Genomic DNA, 18,366 nt, shown 5'->3' on the forward strand with positions numbered 1-18,366 from the left:
CCAGCGACGCCACAAGGCCGTGAACTGCAATGAGAACGAAAAAAGAACGAAGAGCGTTTAAAAACAGGTGAAAACGACCCGACCTAGCGCAGGGAGCTGACTATAGCACGTAGGGGCTGACTATAAAAAGCAGCGCTCCGCGGGGGTGACGCAGGGCGCTCACTCCCAGTGGGGAAAACCAGGGGTCAGCAGGAGGAATCAAAGGTTTCGTTTATTTTCCCCCCCCCTTTCTTCTTTTTAGATAGCTGTAAACCTTTCCCATTCCTAAAGGAATTCATTTTCAGGGAACGAATGAGTATCAAGAGATATGGTTTTAAGCTGCACCTGCACGTAAACAAGGGGTTTGTAAAAAAAAAGGAACACCACCAAAACACTCTTGTGCAATATCACAAAGTATTTCATACAGATTCCACATCCTACCCCTCCTTATGTAACTGCAGAGCCGGCAGGAGCATGGCAAATTAGGTCAAGCTGTACCCAGATGAGGGATTAGAGTAGTTTAGAAATAGCTGAAGACACTGGCAGGGCTGGAACGGAAACGCTGGGTGACTCTGAAGAGCAGGGAGAGAGCCCATGGCCAGCGACAGCCACCTGTTCCCCCCCCAGCAGCGCTCACAGGGAGAGTAAACACCTGCCCATGGCAGGGGCGTTGGAGCTGGGTGATCTTTAAAGTCCTTTCTAAGCCCGACCGTTCTACGATTCTACACCCTGCAGGTTCTCACTGCTGTAACGGAGCTCTAGTGCTGGTTTTCTTTGCTGGCATGTAAATTTAAGTGTCGCAATGCTTCCATGTTTTTTCATAACGAGTGAGCCATGCTGGCGAGTTAAAGCCAAGTGTCACAACACAAAAGCCATTTTTCTCACTTTTGGAAACTCCGGGTATGGGTTAAGCAGCAGCAGCGTACCGTACTAAGATAACCAGCAGGTCGCTGCAGACCTGAAGCAGAACCAACTGGCACAGCCCTGCTCCAAAACAGAAAGCAGGGTTTCTCTGAAAATGGGAATCACCAGGAATAGCAACATAAATAGCACTGAAATAATTCAAAACAAAGAGGAAGCCAGGAATGTCCTATTCTTAGAAAGGGTGAGCAATAGTCTGCTTTCACAATGAAAATTGCCTTACCCTTTCAGTTTTCTTTGAGAATGCAGCAAGTAGTCGTCATTGGGCTGTGACTAATCACAAAATCCAACTCAACTGCATTAAAAAAAAGCACGTATTCAGACCAGTAACAGTGTAACATGAAAAACCAAATTTCCATATTCCTCCAAAGCAAAGGACGAGACTAATAAATGCTTGTGGAATTTGAGGAACTCACAGATTTCCAAACCAAACCAACCTCAATGGATACCAGTTACTTAGTTGTAACTAATAAAGGTGAATAATTTAAAACTCTTCCAGAGACCCCTTGAAAATCAGCCTATATGGTGGAAGATAATACGGTACAATGACAGATTTTCTCAAAATTTGAGGGCAATAGCTTGGTAAATAGCATGAACGAATTTAAAATGTCTTTTCCCTAAGCCCTGGAATTACAGTGAGTCAGTCTCTGGCAACATGCCCATTGGTTCCACTGCTGTATTATGTTCCTTACATCTCCAGAGGTAGTCTTTATCCTGCACATTGTAGCAAATAATGAAATCCCAAGTACAGAGAATTAAAAATAACCAAGATTTTAGTGCACAGTATCTGCAAAACACAAGGGCACAGTTAAGTAAACAGCTCCAGATACTTTTGGTAACACATTCATCTTTTGTTTCAGCTTGTAAATTTGCGTTGTGGCTCATCCATCAGATTTGTTTCAAGCGATCAAACAAAATGTGCTCTTTCCTTAAAACAGCGACATTTCTTACAACTTACTGCCGTAAAAAAAATCCCAGTAAATGCTGCCCAGAATATCCACTTGGTTGCCTCAGCTATCCAAGAATATTTTTCACAGGGAAAATAAGACTGTTTTAAAGAATATTCTTTTTAATGTGAAATTCCATCTGTTTGAAAAACCTATCTGGAGAAAGAAGAGGAAATTCTGACTGAGACCCAGCAGCTGACAATCCTAAAATTCAGATTCGCTTTCCAGCTCCCCATCAAAGCCATCCTGAGTAATTTTGGTAGCCATTACTGTGTGACTCCCTACATACAAAATATGTATCTACTTTAAAAATTTCTGCCTACTATTCAAATGCTGCATCTTTTAAAAAGAAAAAAACATAAACCAAACCCCATTCAAGTGGATCTTGTGCGATGCACCACAAACAGCGAACAAGTAATTTAATCTTCTTTTCTACTGCTGCCCTTCAAATTAAAGCTCTTTGCTGCTCCCCATGAGGGTCAGATACCATGAAGATACACACTTTTATTTGCCCTCGTTATGCTTCTCTTTCAGTGCTAATTACTACAGTAAATCTGTTTAATGGCTGTTGAAATAATGGCGTGTTACTGTTCCGACATCTCTGCTTCTCCTGCCTGATCTGTTCAGACTGATGAAGCAAGAGAAGATTTCTCAAACGCAAGCAATCCGATGGAGAAGCCATAAAGAAATGATTTAACTGGGTGTTGCTAAACTTACGCATTAGAGAGAAAATAAGAGCTCGTTAGTATACATGTAGCTGGTATACTTTACGGAAATAGAGTAAAAATTAAAACAAGTAGGGAAATTCACCTTTTCTTACCTTAAATGTCCTCATGTGCAAATGTTTCAAATTTTTTCCAATTTTTTCAGATATATGACTAATAAAAATTCTGACGGGGTTTTCTATCACTTGCAGGAAGTGGAGAGAGAGTCTGAATTCTCTTACAGCCTCGTTGTTTTTTACAGTTCTAACAGCATTCCCATAATCCCAGTGATCCCATAATCTTAATTACATTTTTTTTCCTCCTAAATAAGCTTGAAATAACGTATACCATTTTGAGAAAAACTGCGAAAGATTAGAAGGCAGGAGAATAGCAGGTAGCCTTCCAAGAGGGTGCTTTATTTTCGATTGCTCTCGCAAACATGATACCTAAACCTTTTCTTTAAAAAAAAAATAAATAAATTCCCAATTCAGTATAATTAGTGCATTCTCAACAGCATAAACTTTCATTCAAGGCATTGGAAGACACTTCAGAATTTCTGTCAACAAAGCAAAGATGAGGGGATTAAAGTTAAAAATAAAAGACCTTTTAGGTTTTCTTGTTGATTCCACCTTTAGTACAGAGCAGCCCTGCATTATACAGTCAATCTTCTTTCCCCTGTAGTATTTTTAAATGTCTTAAGAAACTACTTAAAACATCTACTGAATAATTTACCTGATAACACTTCTTGCCTTGAAGATAAAACGAGGAAATGAGTAACACGCTAGAGGCTTTGCCAGTGGCTTGGCAGAAAATCCACCTTTGCTCGCAGGTTTCGCATTGTGCCAGACGAGTAAGGTTCAGCGTTACCGCGGGGGCACCTGGCTGGCTGGCGAGTAGCGGCGCAGGGTACGCAGGTGGGAAAAGGAAGTAAGGAAGCGACTTCTCCATATCAAGGAGCAAAGCCCCTGTAAGAACAGGTTTCCAAGTTCTGTGGAATCACACCTTCAGTCTTCCCTGCGGCATTTTGAGTATCTCCAAGAGAGAAGGAGAAGCGCTCAGCGTACGCACCCCGAGCATCGACGCCGAAGCGCAGGCGGGTCAGAGCGTATCCGTCGTCTGCGCACACCGAGCGGGGGCATTGGCCCGTTTAAGATCTCGCACGGTTCGCAGGTAGAGGTTGGGCGCCTGCACGCGATCCGGCTAATGCTGCTGTTGTGCTGAATTTAAAACTGGCTTCTGCAGATCTTAAACGTGGAAGATAATCTGAGAAAATGTGACCCGTGTTATTTCCTTTTAAATGAGTATTGCTTTTTATTCATAGCTATTGTAAGATTAACAGGAAAAGTTAGCTCTGAAAAAAGTCTTTACAACAATTTATGGAGATTAATTTTCCTATTTAGTAAGTCCAGACATTTACAAGAACAATCACTTAAATAAAAATAGAATATAAAGCCTATGTTTAAAACATGGCCTTTATTAATGCTGTCTAGTGAGCTCCATATTTATCTTACATTGAAATAGTTCTGCTTTGCTTAAGAAAAGACAGAAGAAGTGCATTTACAAGAGTACTTTTTCTTTAATTTTCTGCGAAAATGGAAGGAATCGGAATCACAAGTTGACAAATGTTGTAAAATGAAATCTCAAGAAACATCAATTTTAGTAATGCTACGCCATCACTAGTGTTTCGTTCTGACCTTCTGCCGTGTGAACCAGAATATCCCGATATACAGTCTAGAGCATCTATGTTATTACTCTACAGCATATTAAACACAGAAAAAGGGGCTAAGAACCCCTTTCAATGTACAAACATGAATAAAAAAATTGATTAAAAAATCACTTTTATACATACTGTATATGCAAACTGCTTTAAATACATGGTTTTGGAAGAGTTATTTACAAACTGTATCTGTCTGTGGGACAATCCACAGGCAAAGCATACACAGTTGCTTTACTTTATTGTTGCATCTCAACTTTGGGAGATATAAATTCATTCGGCAGTACAGCAAACGTAAGAACTTGTGACAAAGTATCTTAAGGGCAACCCAAGAAATTTTTTTTGTTCCTCAAAACAATGTTAAGTACTAGGACTGCCAAAGTTTCCAAATAAAGTCATAGTTGAATCCAGATGCCCGCTTACAGACCTAGGTTGCGGAGGATACGTAGACAGACCCATGGGAAAGACAGGCATGGCTACTGGATAAAACCTCCTTAAGAGCCACAACTGAGAAGTACGTTTTATCGAAAGAGTGAACTAACCTAGAATTTTTTTTTTCCAATTTTATTAATATTTTAAAAAATACATAAAAATACAACATCCAATGTCTGAATAAATATATTTAACAAGTTGCAAGATACCTTATTTTACACAAAAATTTCAGCTTTAGAAATCTTGTTAAATAACTTCACTGTTGTTATATATTTCATTTTTCGTCTTTTTGTAACAAAATAAAAACTCTGAAATTACATAGAAAAAAGACAAAATATTTTTGTCAAGGGATAAGATAGTCCACTGAAAACCTATTCACAATTCCACTGTAAACATTAATAAACATTAAAATATTTGCATAATTGTGTGCTCAAAAATCCTATAAAAAGTGGAAGACTTATTACAACTGTAGTTTTCAGTCAACTACACTTCCTTTCACAATTTATTTTGTCCCATTTACACCTTTAAAACTGGGCACATTGCTGAACACGTACTTTGGCAGTTCTGTATAGCAAGTGCTTCCACGAGGAGGAACTACTCACCAAGAGCTAACGTACAGCTCGGTGAAAGTGCAGCAGTTACTCAAATCTTTTTTGGATAATACTCCGATATCTGCTCGGCGCACTTGCTTTTCTAAGATCTCCCTAGAACACCTGAATGCTTCATTGGACATAGCTTTTCCAATTTGATAAGTGCCCTTTCTATGCATTAATTAAAAAAAAAAAAAAAGAAAACAAAACCAAAACACGACGACAGGCATGTCACGTTGTGCCTACAAAACCTTCAGTTACCAATGAGCTTAAATTCTCTGAACAGTAAATTAAACAAAAGAGGGTGGGAGGGGAGAACAGGTACAGTCCCGCAGTGGAAGTGTGTACAGAGTATGCTTGGCAATGTCAAACCAGTTGAGTGCTTTCTGTGGTTGAGTTTCAGGATTTGTGTCCCTGGCAGCAAGTTGCTGGCAAGGCAGAGAAACGTGTATCACCTGCATTCGACAGCAAGCACGTTTTGTGGAGGAGACGACGACGACGGGCTCATCCCAGTGTCTGATGAAGCAGAGGACATGGATGCTCCCGTATGCGACACTGAAAACACAGAACAACACATCAGCGTCAGATTATCGAAGGCTGCATCAGACTGAAGCTTTCCTTGGTTATCAGGTTGTTTAAAAGGCCCCAAGGAAGTGGCACGGTCGTGGAAAACTGATACGGATTTTTTGGTCAATTGCTTTCACTGCTACATTCACACGAGGTGGATGCCCTTGCTCTGTCACAGACAACTGAAAAGATAAATCGGATGAGTCGTTCCGCTGACTTAAAACTCCGACCAAGCTCGCACTAGGAAGTCTCTTGTTTCTAATATACAACTATAAAATACTCCATGAATGATTTTGTTACGTTCAAGTTGTGAAAAGCCACAAATGTTCTTTCTAAATATGCATCCATATGAATGGGATAAAGAGACGATAACGTTTTTTTCAAAAATACTGTCAATTAAACTAAACTTGCTCCACGTTATGTATTTTCAAGAAAGTTAACTTCTCATGGAAAGCATAAAACAAATCTGAAAGTTACCTTCTCTGTCTTTCTTTTTTAATCGTTTTCTTCTCCTGTCTATGGTTGCTACTTCTGACTTCAAGGACATGTAGTATTTCCGTATTTCCTGTAGTTTTTCTTGCAAGAAGGAGATCCTTTCAGTGCTGCTCATATTGTCTAGTTCATCTGAAAAGAGGGAAGGAAAAAAACAGCTTCTTCAAGGTGATTTCAAACAAATGAATGCAATTCTTTAGAGTATGCAAGACAAAGCATGAAAGATAACATACTTCCATAACCACACCATCAAAGGCCTATAGAGCAGAATCCCCGAATTTGCACGTTTTTCTTTCAAAACAAATTGTCTTATAATTTCCCTCTAATCAAGTTACATAAAGACTTCTTACTGAGCTGAAAACTCCACTTGTATACTCTAGGCGAAGCATTCTGGTGGTGGTGTTTCTCTCTGTGTTTATCCTTCTCTCCATCTTTGATGTGAGGTGAAATCACTCTTGCAGGCGATCGAGAAATCTTCTGTGGTTTGGATGCATTTATGTGTTTTACAGGAGTACATTTACTTGAGCTGTCCAGGACAGGAAGGTCTTCACTGTCACTACTTTGTCCTGCAGTAAAAGAAATGTATCTGGACTTAAAACCGACCATGACGTTTTTATAATTGTAGCTACAGTAAAAAAAAAATCATATCCAAAAAATGATACCACAGCAGATACAGAGTACAGCCTTGCAGAAGTCAAGAGCTGACTAGGCCTTTAGTTCTAAAGCCATAGTCAACTTTTTTGTCCTGGAATAAGGCAACTTACCAAAACAAGAATACTAGAGCACTGATGAACTATCTTAAGTTACGTATTTTGGCATTCTGATACATAAAGCAGACACAGGAATCCCTTATTTGAAGATTAAAACTGTATTAATATAGGTAGGTAGCGTATCATTGTATGGGCATTTACCAAATTGCTTTACACATCTAAAGAACAATTCTGGAAAATGACTGAAAGCATAATAGCTTTAACATGTAACAGAATATTTTAAAGTTTATATATGTAAGTATTATAGGATTCCCACAATAACTGCAAAGTTTTGCACACAACGTTGAATATGTTGGAATATCCTGCACCAGATCATTATTTTGGCTCGACATTTAAAGATCATGACAGTGCTGCCACAGAGCCTTAACATATTGACTCTATGCAATTATCACTAAAACTGAGCTACAGAAACACAAAAATCTAGATTTCTGTAGCAAGTTTAAAGAGTCACATGCTTGAGATAAACACACAACACTTCTTTTGCCAAAAAGTTATTCGTTAGCTTCAAACATTTTTTCATTACTTCATAAATGCACTTCTTCCCATGAGAAACACCCATTGTACGACTTTAAAGGAGATAACTTCTATTTAGAACAAGCCCTCCTCTCCCAAATTCACAACCAACTCAATATAGGAAAAACAGACTAATGGTAGATATTTAGCAACTGCTAATACACAGTTATTCAGTTTTTCCTAATGAAGCAGTTAAATAGCCAAGAGATTTCTCGCTGCTGTCACAGAGCTGGTAAGTTCTCTCCAGTTAACAGCCAATAATAATATTGAATAGTAATGAAAAACCCTGATAAAGAAATTCTACCCAACAGAAATAACCATTAACAGCGAGCCAAAGAAATTCTACCCAACAGAAATAACAGTTAACAGTGAGCCCTGATGCATGTTTGGAGGACAGCACAATCTTCCCCCTCTGCCCCGCTCCAGGAACATACCTGTTCCATTCTTCTCATTTTTGGCTGCAGCACTTGTTCGCTTTGGAGTACGCTTTTGTTTTTTTGCCAGTGTTCCACTATTGCTATCACTGGGTCTTTTTTGACCTAAATAAGAATTTTAAAAAAAAAAAAAAAAAGGAAAAAAAAGATGATGCCTCAAATATTTCTGCTACTAACAAGCTTTTTTTTTTTAATAAGCAACAAAGGAACTGCAAATCAGAAGAGAAAACAAACAAGCAAATTTTAACAAAGCGACACCCGACTCATGAGTTCAGAAATCTTTACAGCAGAGGATGACTTTCACCGGACACACTCACCTTTCTCTCCAATCTCCCTCTCTTGCGTGGCTATGCTACAATTGCTCGACGTAGTACTGGCTTCGAATCCGTTAGCAGACTCGCTTTCACAGAGACCTTCTTGCGACTCCTCTGCCACGCTGTCAACTTCGATAGTCATGTCGCTTTCGCTCTTGATACTGCGCGATTCGTCCTGGCTCAGCGTCAGAGGGGAGGCCACGGAAAAGCTCGACTGGACGGCAGCGGGTAAGGCAGATGGATTGGAGTTTGAAGCATTAGCGTCTGGCTTTTCTGGTATTCTGTCTTCATTACTGCTCTTCTCCTTTTCGTCCAAGTCATCCAAGTCTACCTCATGGCACAGCAAAGTTTCAGGTCCAATCTGAGGCATCGCATCATCCTCGTCTTTTAAGGGAATGTTCTCATTTTCTTCAGATGGACGTTCAAAGTCCTCATTCCTCAGCTCTTGACCGCGCTGAACCGATTCTGCCACCAGAGATGGCATTTCCTCATTTTCAGTTCGGAGGGACTCTTCGGCTTTCAGGCCTCTACATTCCTCTGCTCCAGTACATTCATTGGTCCTCTCGTCAGATACAATGTTTGGCACTTCCATTTCACTCTCCCATCGACTTCTCTTCTCAGGAGACGTCTGTTCCAAAGTTTTCCTTTTCAAAAGCTTCTTGTCTTTTGTAGAAGGCTCCGTTTCACTTTCAGTAGTGCTGCAAATTTCTTTACAGTCCAAGGAAGACACATCTAATCTTTCAGGTTCTGTAAAAGTTTTGTTTGCCACCTCTTCTTGGCTTCCCGGTGAAATCTTAGCATTCTCTAAAGAAGGATCTTTTGTCTTGCTCCTTCTTCCTTTCCCTTTAGGTGATTTTTCAGCTTCTCTTTTGAATTCTTCTGAATGTTCTGTTTTATTTCCAAAAATCTGAACAATTTGTTCACTTTCTTCAACTTCCAGTTTCAGTGTCTCTAGTGGCTGCATTTGAGTCCTGTCGTTTTCTTTCAGTGCATGAAGAATCTTTGGGTTCTCTTCCTCTAGCTTCTCATCATGCAGTTTCTCACTTTTTCCCAGTTCTGAAGTCTCTGGAGAAAATTCTTCATTCAAATTCTTTTCAGACGATTCATCTGCTTCACTGTCAGATGAGCCAGAGTCTAAAAAAAATTTTAACGAGAAGGAAACAGCACCCTAAATCATCAGTTCCAACACAATTTCTTTTTTCAACCACAAAAAAATTTTTTTCTCCCCGTAATCTACGGTATTAACTTCAATTTACAACTGAAATGATTTCAAACTTTGGAAATCTTGCATTATGCAACATGCTTATTACAGTTCTTAGTTTTACTCAAAATTTCTAAGAAACTACAATAGTAATAGTACTATCAGCATTCAAGGAGCATTTAGGTGATGCTCTTGGTCATACAGTTGAGTTTTAGGTAACTTTGTGAGAAGCAGGGAGTTGGACTTGATGATCCTTATGGGTCTCTTCCAACTTGGGATACTCTGCGATGCTACTACTACCTTCCCAAATAAGCTAATATAAACATATTACAGTTTATAGTAGCAAGTATAGTTTTACATATTCCCATGATCTGGTACCTCCCCCACCTGACACTGCAAAACCAAAGAACAAGACTTCTCCCTCTCCATGCACCCCCAAGCAGAAAAAAACCAAACCAAACCCCCAAATCCTTCCCACCCTCACAATATGGGCATTTCATTGCCAAACTGTTGTACAACTCATGCACTATATACAGGGTACCAGAAGATTATTTAAGGACCTGTACTAAAAAGGAGACAGCAATTTCACAGAATTGCCTAAATTGGAAAACACCTTTAAGATCACTGAGTCCAGTCATTAACCTAACACTGATAAGTCTTTGCCTAAACCCTATCCCTAAGCTCTGTGTACCCAACTCCTAAATAACTCAAGGGACAGGGACTCCACCACTGCCCTGGGCACCCTGCTCTAATGCCCGATAACCCTTTCAGCAAAGAAATTCTTCCTAATGTTCAGTCTAAACTTCCCCTGGTGCACCCTGAGGCCATTTCCTCTTGTCCTATCACTTCGTACTTCGTTGAACAGTTTCACTTCAGTTCTCATTAGCAAAGGTTTTGAAATACCAAAAATACTGCTGCCATTTGTATATAATTAACAACTCTGCTGGAGGATGTAGTACTGAGGTTGAGGGGTTAATTACCACAATGAAGACAATCATTAGACCACTAGATTTCATCTGTGCAAGATTTGGACCAAAAGCCTTTGGCTAAAGAATATGGAAAGGCTTGCACGGTCATTTGGATGCCACAGCTCTTCTGTGAGCAAACCGTGCTCTCGGCAGTGTTAGCTCAGCTACTCCCTCAAAAGAATTCACAGGGAGAGGAAAAAAACCGAGGAAAAAACCTCTCCTTTAAAAAGGTATTGAAGAAACCTCAAAAGCATACACAGGACTGAGATCACTCACCGTCTGATCCTCTATCAGAATCAAACGTTCCTGAGCTACATCTCGTCTGCCTGCGAGGTGTTGCTAAGATCAAAATCACAAGTATTTGTTTTTATCAACTAAAATCTGCGTCAAAAATTTGTTGCTATATTGCTCGTCCGTTGACTGGTTAAGGAAGGCTTTAAAGCTGCCGCCAGCACTGTGTTCGCTGAAGCTGTCACATTAATGCACCACGTTACGTCACCGCTTACATGCGCTTCCATGCCAGAACACGAGTGCACCAGATGTACCTTCGGTTCCATTTGGTAATGGTGAGGAATCTGACAAGTTGTTCCGTGCACTTCTGGCTCCTGATTTACCTTCGCTATTGGGCGTTTTGGATAAACTGCACGATGTGTTTGATGGCAGAGTAGATTTCAGAGGGGGTCGCCCACGCTTCGATTTTTGTTTCTCCTCATCCTTCTTCTCATCCTTTTCACCATCTTCTTTATTCTGAGGGGAAAACAACGAGTTTTTATTAATATGTTTCTCTGCTGATCATCAAACCTTTTCTTTTTGCTCTACACTTCATTAAAAAAATGGACTGTGGACTGAATAACTTTTTTTTTTAAATAAGGAACAGTGATAGTCATTAAGTATTGTACTACAAGAAACTTATTGAAATAACCATTACTTTTGTTTTTTTCTTCTGTTTTCTCTTTGGTCCTCCTTTGTCCACAGGCCAGATAATCCGATCAGCTTTCACCCATTCATCATATCTAAAAGCGAGTAACAATATACTGTTATCACTACCTATATAAACATTGTTTGCAGTATGAGGACTAAAAGAATGAGTTACAGAAAATACTTATTACGGATAGGTGGAAAAACAGAGCATATATGTACAAACACATGCAATATCTGGCACTAGAAAGGCGAATTACACATCCAGCCCATAAAAAAAACCTGACAGGATGGGGGAATGGAGGTGCAAACTTCCCTGTCTCTTGCTAGCAAAGCACTGGAACTCGGGAGACTGAATCAGCCATAAACTTTGCTGATTATTTCACATCATACACAAAAGGCAGCTCTCACCACACTGTGTCTCAACAGTAAAATACACTTTTTTTTCTTTAAAGGTTTGAAATTATAGCAACACATGGGATGAGATTCTGAAAAGCACAGATACTCTCCTACTGCTCGTCAAAAGCTCCCGAGTTACTAACAAAGGGGCACATGTAAGTACATGGGGGATACGCCCCCACACATAAACTTTACGTTGCCACATACAGACATTTCCTTCGTTTACTTCGAAAAGTGGAATATCTCAAGTTATATACCACAAGCGTTCCATTTTTAAAAATTAGCCATTTTATGATATTTTTGCCTACATAATGACAACGCTGTTAAGAACAGCAACAAAACCCGCCGTTCCTGCGTCAGTACTGGTTATAAACAATGGCTGCCAGGAGCAGCATTTGATGCATTCTTTTTCTGTAGCCTTTGTTGCTTGGCCCTCTCCTACCCTCTCCACTTGCAACAACCATTCTCTATAATCACAGTTAACATTGAACACAAGAATAAGCCTTGTTGCCAAAATTTCAGTGCTTGATTACTTAATTGTAGATGTCTTCACCATTATCAATGACTCCCTTAAATAAAAAAGCGTGACATGAGCTGAAACAATAAATTATAGAGACACTCCTGTGAGGAGCAAGGGTTACTCACTTTAAGCTAGATGAAAACACACAAGTACGTACATTCTAGGCTTTCAATGCAACAGTGTCATATCATTAATAAAATTACTAGTATCAAAAAGTGCAATAGAGTCAGATCTTGTTACCGTGCTGATAATTAAATCTGGAGCCAAATCACTGATGAGATGTATATTTTTTTTTACTTAGGAACAAAACTTATTTTGCAAATAATCCTTTTAAGAAACAAAGAAATGAAAGGCAATTTGTTATCCTCACCTTACATTCCAGCCATAGTAATGAACTAAATATAAAACTTCTCCGTCATCAATTTCTGTGCTTTTAATACTGGCTTCATAAATTTTTTGAGTCTTTCCACGTCCATATTTAACTTTCACTTTGGTTCCAGTCAGGCAGGGTTCTGCGTCCTCCTCATCCTCTTCACCTTCTGATTCTCCTTTGTTCTCAATTTCCTCCCTGCAGTAAAAGGTATTTAAAACGCCCACTAATTAGTGACAATCAATGTTTTAACATTTAACTAGCGTAGCCAAGCTACTACAAAAGAAAAAGGCTACTAGAAAAAATATTTTTCATTTTTCGCATCCTGCACTGCCTCTGAAGCCAGCTGAGACATGGCTTCTTAAAATCAAGAACAGGACTTAGAGAGAGTAGGGCTAAGGGCCAAAAATACCCAGAAAAATAATTTAAATGCAATTGCTTGGGTATACAACTACCTCAAAGCTTAAAGACTGTTTTCTTAAATGAGTATTTTGATAACACAAAAAGAGGAGTAAGTTAACTCAGTGTTTGGCTCCTAAATAAGACAGGAAGAACCAACTTCAGTTTTCAAAGTAGACTTGATTTTACTCACTATTAGGAAGGAAAAAAACCCCAAAACACTAAAATATCTTTCTTCTACAGTTTGCTTACTAGGCTACAGTTTACTAACAGTACACATAAGCTTCAATTGCCATCACAGTGATCCTCTTAAGGATACAAACACCATTCCATTGAAAAAAAGTTGATTAAAACAGTGTTTAACCAAGATTTAAAGTGTCTACTCGGCTCTTATTAGCTCTATTCTAATAGCTATATCTAATATTTAAACATTCTACTTAAACACATTTTCAAGAATTACAATATAACCTATTTTTACCTATACCTCTCTCCCTATTTTAGGGTGAATTCAAAATAATCCAAAAGTTAAACTACGAAAAAAAACTATAGAGAAAGAAAACATTGAAAAAGACTACAGGTTTGCTTTTAATGAAATATATTTGCTAGCCTTCAGTGGAAAATGAACTACCTTACCGTGGCAAGCAATTAAAAGAAAGGTTACAAGCACCATCCACACCACTTAGAAGAAAACTCTTTGATGCTTCAGTCACCTGCCATACCCGTGACCTGCTGCACGCCCACACTGTACCTTCATTTGAGGCATTTCTGCATGCTCTGGTGTGCTGCAAGATTATTTTTATTTTACTGCACAGGGCCACTTTCTTGAAAATAAGTATGCGTTTTTCCCACTCCTCAAAGCTCCTTAGAAGAAAATATGCAACGCCCCTGTCAGGCTTTATTCGGTATCAACTTGCGTCCACATGGCCAAGAAAAACAAGGCAGGAAAGGCAGGTTCAGCAAAAGGACACTGCCCTTGACCACAGCCAAAGCCAGCTAAGAAGAGATCTACTCTGGGAACAAATTTGTCACCTGGTCACAAGTCTTTTGAACCAGGACTATAAAGCCAATTCAACTTGTCAAGAATAATGTCTGGATGCTATTTTCCCTTTGGCCTTTCACATCTTTCCATGCCCTCCTCTTCAACCTACCTCCAGGTTTCACTCAAATTCCCTCTCTCCTTCTCATTCACCTGCCTGCAATACCTCAAGTAACAATAAAAACCAGCAAGCTGTAGCTCCACCAGCCACCACTACACACTCAAACAAAAGCATGGCACAACAGAGACTCTCTTTTCCATTTATATTTCAGCTGCCCAGAAAAATCTGTCCAAACAGATGCTCACCATCCATACAGCACACATATAGCCTGGTCTATTTGGTGTCTGTACATACTATGTCATAAAACACCAACACAACCTTGGCGAGACCTTCAAGAAAATTACAGTGAAAAATATTGTCTGGCATCTACCAGAAAAAGATGCTTTCATAAAGTACAGTAGACTCCACAAGCTAGAAATAATTTCCCCCCTTTCCTGTCCGGCTGAGTGAATTAGGTCCCTGATTTCAACATTTTAGCTGATGGATTTCCAACTCTGTATACACTCGCTTGAGAGCACGGCTCAGTCACGACACAGACAGACCAGAAGGTGATACAAGTTAATGTTTACCTCTCTCTCTGCCTCTCTTCCTCTTCATCTGACTCTTTATCAGAATCCTCCTGTTTTTTAATTTTTTTCTCCCTTTGCTTTGGTGTACTTTTTCTCCCTAGTAGAGTTTCGTTTTCTTTCTTTTCTGCATTCTCAGGTGTTTCCTCTACATCTTTGTTTTCTTTATTACTGTCTTTTAACTTGTCTTGTGTTTTATCCTCTTCGCCGTCTTTTTTAGCAGGGGGTGCATCACGGGCAAGTCTTCTTCGTCCCTGGAACAGAAACCAGATCAGCTTAATAACTCCTGTCAACATCCTGTTGTATGGCCTCTCCAAATCTAAGCAAAAAACTAAGCACAATATTCCTGCACAGAATAGCTCAAAGCCTTGTTACCGCAGACAAAAAAAGCAAAATAAAGCCATTCTGCTTGGTTTGGAATAAAGAGGACGAGGTTCTGATTTAACCTCTGGCAGGTTTCAGGACATTTGTTTGGACCTGTTGCCCTGACAGAAATGGTTGAAATGCCTTGCTCAGCTACAGCAAAAACACTCATTATGTATAGGACTACTGAGATTTTATGTATAGGACTCCTTTCAGCATCTTCAGTCCTCAAAGCCACCTGTTGATTTCACAGAATAGAAATTTGTCAGCTTTGGAAAAACTCTTAAGTATCGCATTTTTAAAAGGTCCTTTAATAGCCGGACAATTGCTGCCTGGGACAATCTGCAACTATTCCCTGGGAACCTAGCACAGCTTTATCATTTTGCCATTCAAAGTCTCTTGATAGGGTCATTGCTTTGTAATCAGAACATGTAAAACACATTATGAAAGAAAGATTAATTAGGTGGAGGCCATCCAAAGGCAACAGTAATGAAGGCACTTTAAAAATTAAAATTCACAGTAGTATAACGGTAAGTACTCTGGAAAAACAATTATTCATAAATAGTGATTATAAATAAATAGCGATCATACATAGTGATAAATGGTGACTGGATTAATAAAGTAATAAAATACACAACCAAGTAACATTTCATTAGTACCAAATTAACATAGACAGCCCATGACAAAAAAAAAAGAAAAAAAATCTTGCAGTTCTTTATCCTCTCACCAGTTTCCTCCAAAACCAAAACATAAATGAACAAACCAACAACAAAGCTAACAGCATGCCAGGAAGTCCATTAAGGCTGATACAGCTTGGAAAAATCACTTGCAGTTAGACAGAAATACAAGGTGTTACACGCAATACAAACCAAAACTTGTGTTTACACCATGTCTTTTCATCTACTGATTTATGAGGCCATAACTTATAAGGCCATATACTTGCCTGAAAAGCTGGTTTGCAAGAAGTACTTTAATAGAATTACATTTTAACTGAACAGAAGCCTTACAACTTGAACAATTTAAAAAGCAGCAATTCCTTGTCCCTCAGTTACTGTGCTCTATCAAGGAACACAAGATGTCCTTTTAGCAGAATTATCAGGAGTGCTACAGTGTCATACTCAAATACCTTAGAAGTATTCCGGTATTCTCCATCAGGTTCAGCACCCAGTAGCTGACAAGTCCCTGGTCTCATCTCTGTAACTACTAACAGAACCCTCACCTCTACAGAATTTAAGGGCAAAGGAAGAATTTAAGTGCTCCTTCCTCTACTTTTGTCTATATCCTGTAAACCTGCAGTGGTTCTTTTATTAAACTCAGAGAAATAGGTCTTCCTTAGTTCCTTAAAGGTGTAGCAGTCCTGTGATACTCCTGCTTCTCGATGAGAAGCTCCAGACTCGGTGTTTCTGTGGAAATTCTCACCCACAGCCACAACCGTCGTCCTGCTGAGTTTCACTGATGACACACAGCTCTCAAGCCATCCCTGAATCGAAATGTATCTGACATGTGACATAGCCTGAGCAAATCCCATGGATGGTTTAGAATATGAAGAAATAATCAGAACTGATTCTACTCACAGGTAGAACATAATTAACAGTTACCACAACCTCTGCGTTCGCAGAGCCCTGTCCTACGCTTGGTATAAGCACCAATTCAAACGTACAATCACTCCACAAGAGAAAACTCATTATGTAAACTGTTCATTAAACAAAGGGGTTTTGTTAAGTGCTAAATAGAAAGCAGTTCAAACCACCTACCCTTGGGGATCTCAGTTCTATTTCTTCTTTTTCACTTTCACTGCTGGAATAATTTTCTTCTGCTTCTTTTTTAACTTCTGTTGGGGGCATTTTTTGTTCCTCGTTTACAGTCTCCTCCATTGGTTCCACGTGTTTCTTTACGTCTTCTACCACTTTTGGTTCATTGTGATGGATGGTCCTAAACTGAATGTTTGCAGAACGGCAGTACTCTTCAAAACCATAAAGATACCTATAGATACAAATAAAGTTTTATTTATATTTCATGGTTTATTTTCTATTTATTGAAGTGCATAAAACCTATTTTCCTGCTCACAGAAAAAAAACAAGAGGAGCAGTAACTTCAGGGAAAACACACAAATAAAAACAAAAATAAAAAGCCAGAGAAGATTTTGAAATTACAATGCGCTCAAGTCCAACAGTGAGAGAGAATACACACAGTTGCTTCCCACAAATTTGACTTCATCTCCCTCAATTAAAAATTCATGACCGTACAGCCTAAGAACATGTACAGTTCTGCAAATGCACCATGACGGCTAAAATCAGCCTAGTGTTAGAATGTGGGCATACAAACAAGTTACCACATGGCAACAAGTTAGTAACTGAGCGCACACTCTAATTCTGTTATAGGTTAGAGAAATATAGACTAGTTTAATCCTCAAAGACTAAATATGTGAGTTTCAACATGCTATCACATGTCTGTACAATATAATTATTTCCACTGCAACATATTTACCAACCTAGAACATATTCACCATCACTCTTTTCAACATAAATACTCTTTTCTGTAAAATACAGACCTTAAATATGTGCCCAGCTCAAATCTCACTGAAGACAATCTGAATATTTTCCTCATCAACATTAACATGAATCATTAGTCGTCCTTATGCAATCAGTCAAATTTCCTTAAGTCTGAGTCAAGAGAACCTCATTCTTCCTTTTTACCCAAAAAGTCCCATCGTTTCTTGTCAAAATTCCAGGAGGATAAATAATAAAAATATTTTTTATTTAGAAAACGAGCCTGAAGAATGTAGTTCTTAAGAGGTTTCCATTTCAAAAGTTAAAGCACAGCTGAAAACCAGGGGTCAGAATAAAAAGATTTATGCATTTTTTCACTACAAGCAGTGATTTTAGTACTTAATACTGTCACATCCACCACAGTAATTTCCATAGTTGTGCTCTAAAGCCATTATTCTACAGATTCTACAAAGATGATATTTACATGTGCAATCTGAATTCTTGTTTATCACCATAGGTTGCAAAGCTGCATTTGCCAAAGCTTTTTTTTATAAATTTCATTGGTGTACTCTGAAATGGGATCAACATACGCTGAAAGTGAGTGCTTCTTTAATAAGAAAATGAGCAGAATTCTAATGTATTAGAGCAATAGGAACTTATGCAGCCTTGAGAACTATTTCATCCACCATTTACATCATA

At 38.9% G+C, this 18,366-nt stretch overlaps 1 protein-coding gene across 1 annotated transcript in view; it reads right to left on the bottom strand.

Moving 5' to 3' along the window:
• Positions 1–4,819: 4,819 nt before the first annotated feature.
• ARID4A (AT rich interactive domain 4A (RBP1-like)) overlaps positions 4,820–18,366 on the bottom strand; it is a gene marked incomplete at its 5' end in the record, with an annotated part of 16,508 nt that continues 2,961 nt past the window's right edge. The window contains 10 exons of the mRNA XM_009868407.1: positions 4,820–5,842; positions 6,332–6,478; positions 6,697–6,912; positions 8,064–8,168; positions 8,381–9,511; positions 11,092–11,293; positions 11,475–11,559; positions 12,754–12,951; positions 14,819–15,069; positions 16,933–17,161. Of these exons, the coding sequence (XP_009866709.1) occupies positions 5,739–5,842; positions 6,332–6,478; positions 6,697–6,912; positions 8,064–8,168; positions 8,381–9,511; positions 11,092–11,293; positions 11,475–11,559; positions 12,754–12,951; positions 14,819–15,069; positions 16,933–17,161 (2,668 nt within the window). The remainder of the gene's footprint in view (positions 5,843–6,331; positions 6,479–6,696; positions 6,913–8,063; positions 8,169–8,380; positions 9,512–11,091; positions 11,294–11,474; positions 11,560–12,753; positions 12,952–14,818; positions 15,070–16,932; positions 17,162–18,366) is intronic.

Source organism: Apaloderma vittatum, unplaced genomic scaffold, assembly GCF_000703405.1.
Source record: "Apaloderma vittatum isolate BGI_N311 unplaced genomic scaffold, ASM70340v1 scaffold21684, whole genome shotgun sequence".
Lineage (NCBI taxonomy): Eukaryota > Metazoa > Chordata > Aves > Trogoniformes > Trogonidae > Apaloderma > Apaloderma vittatum.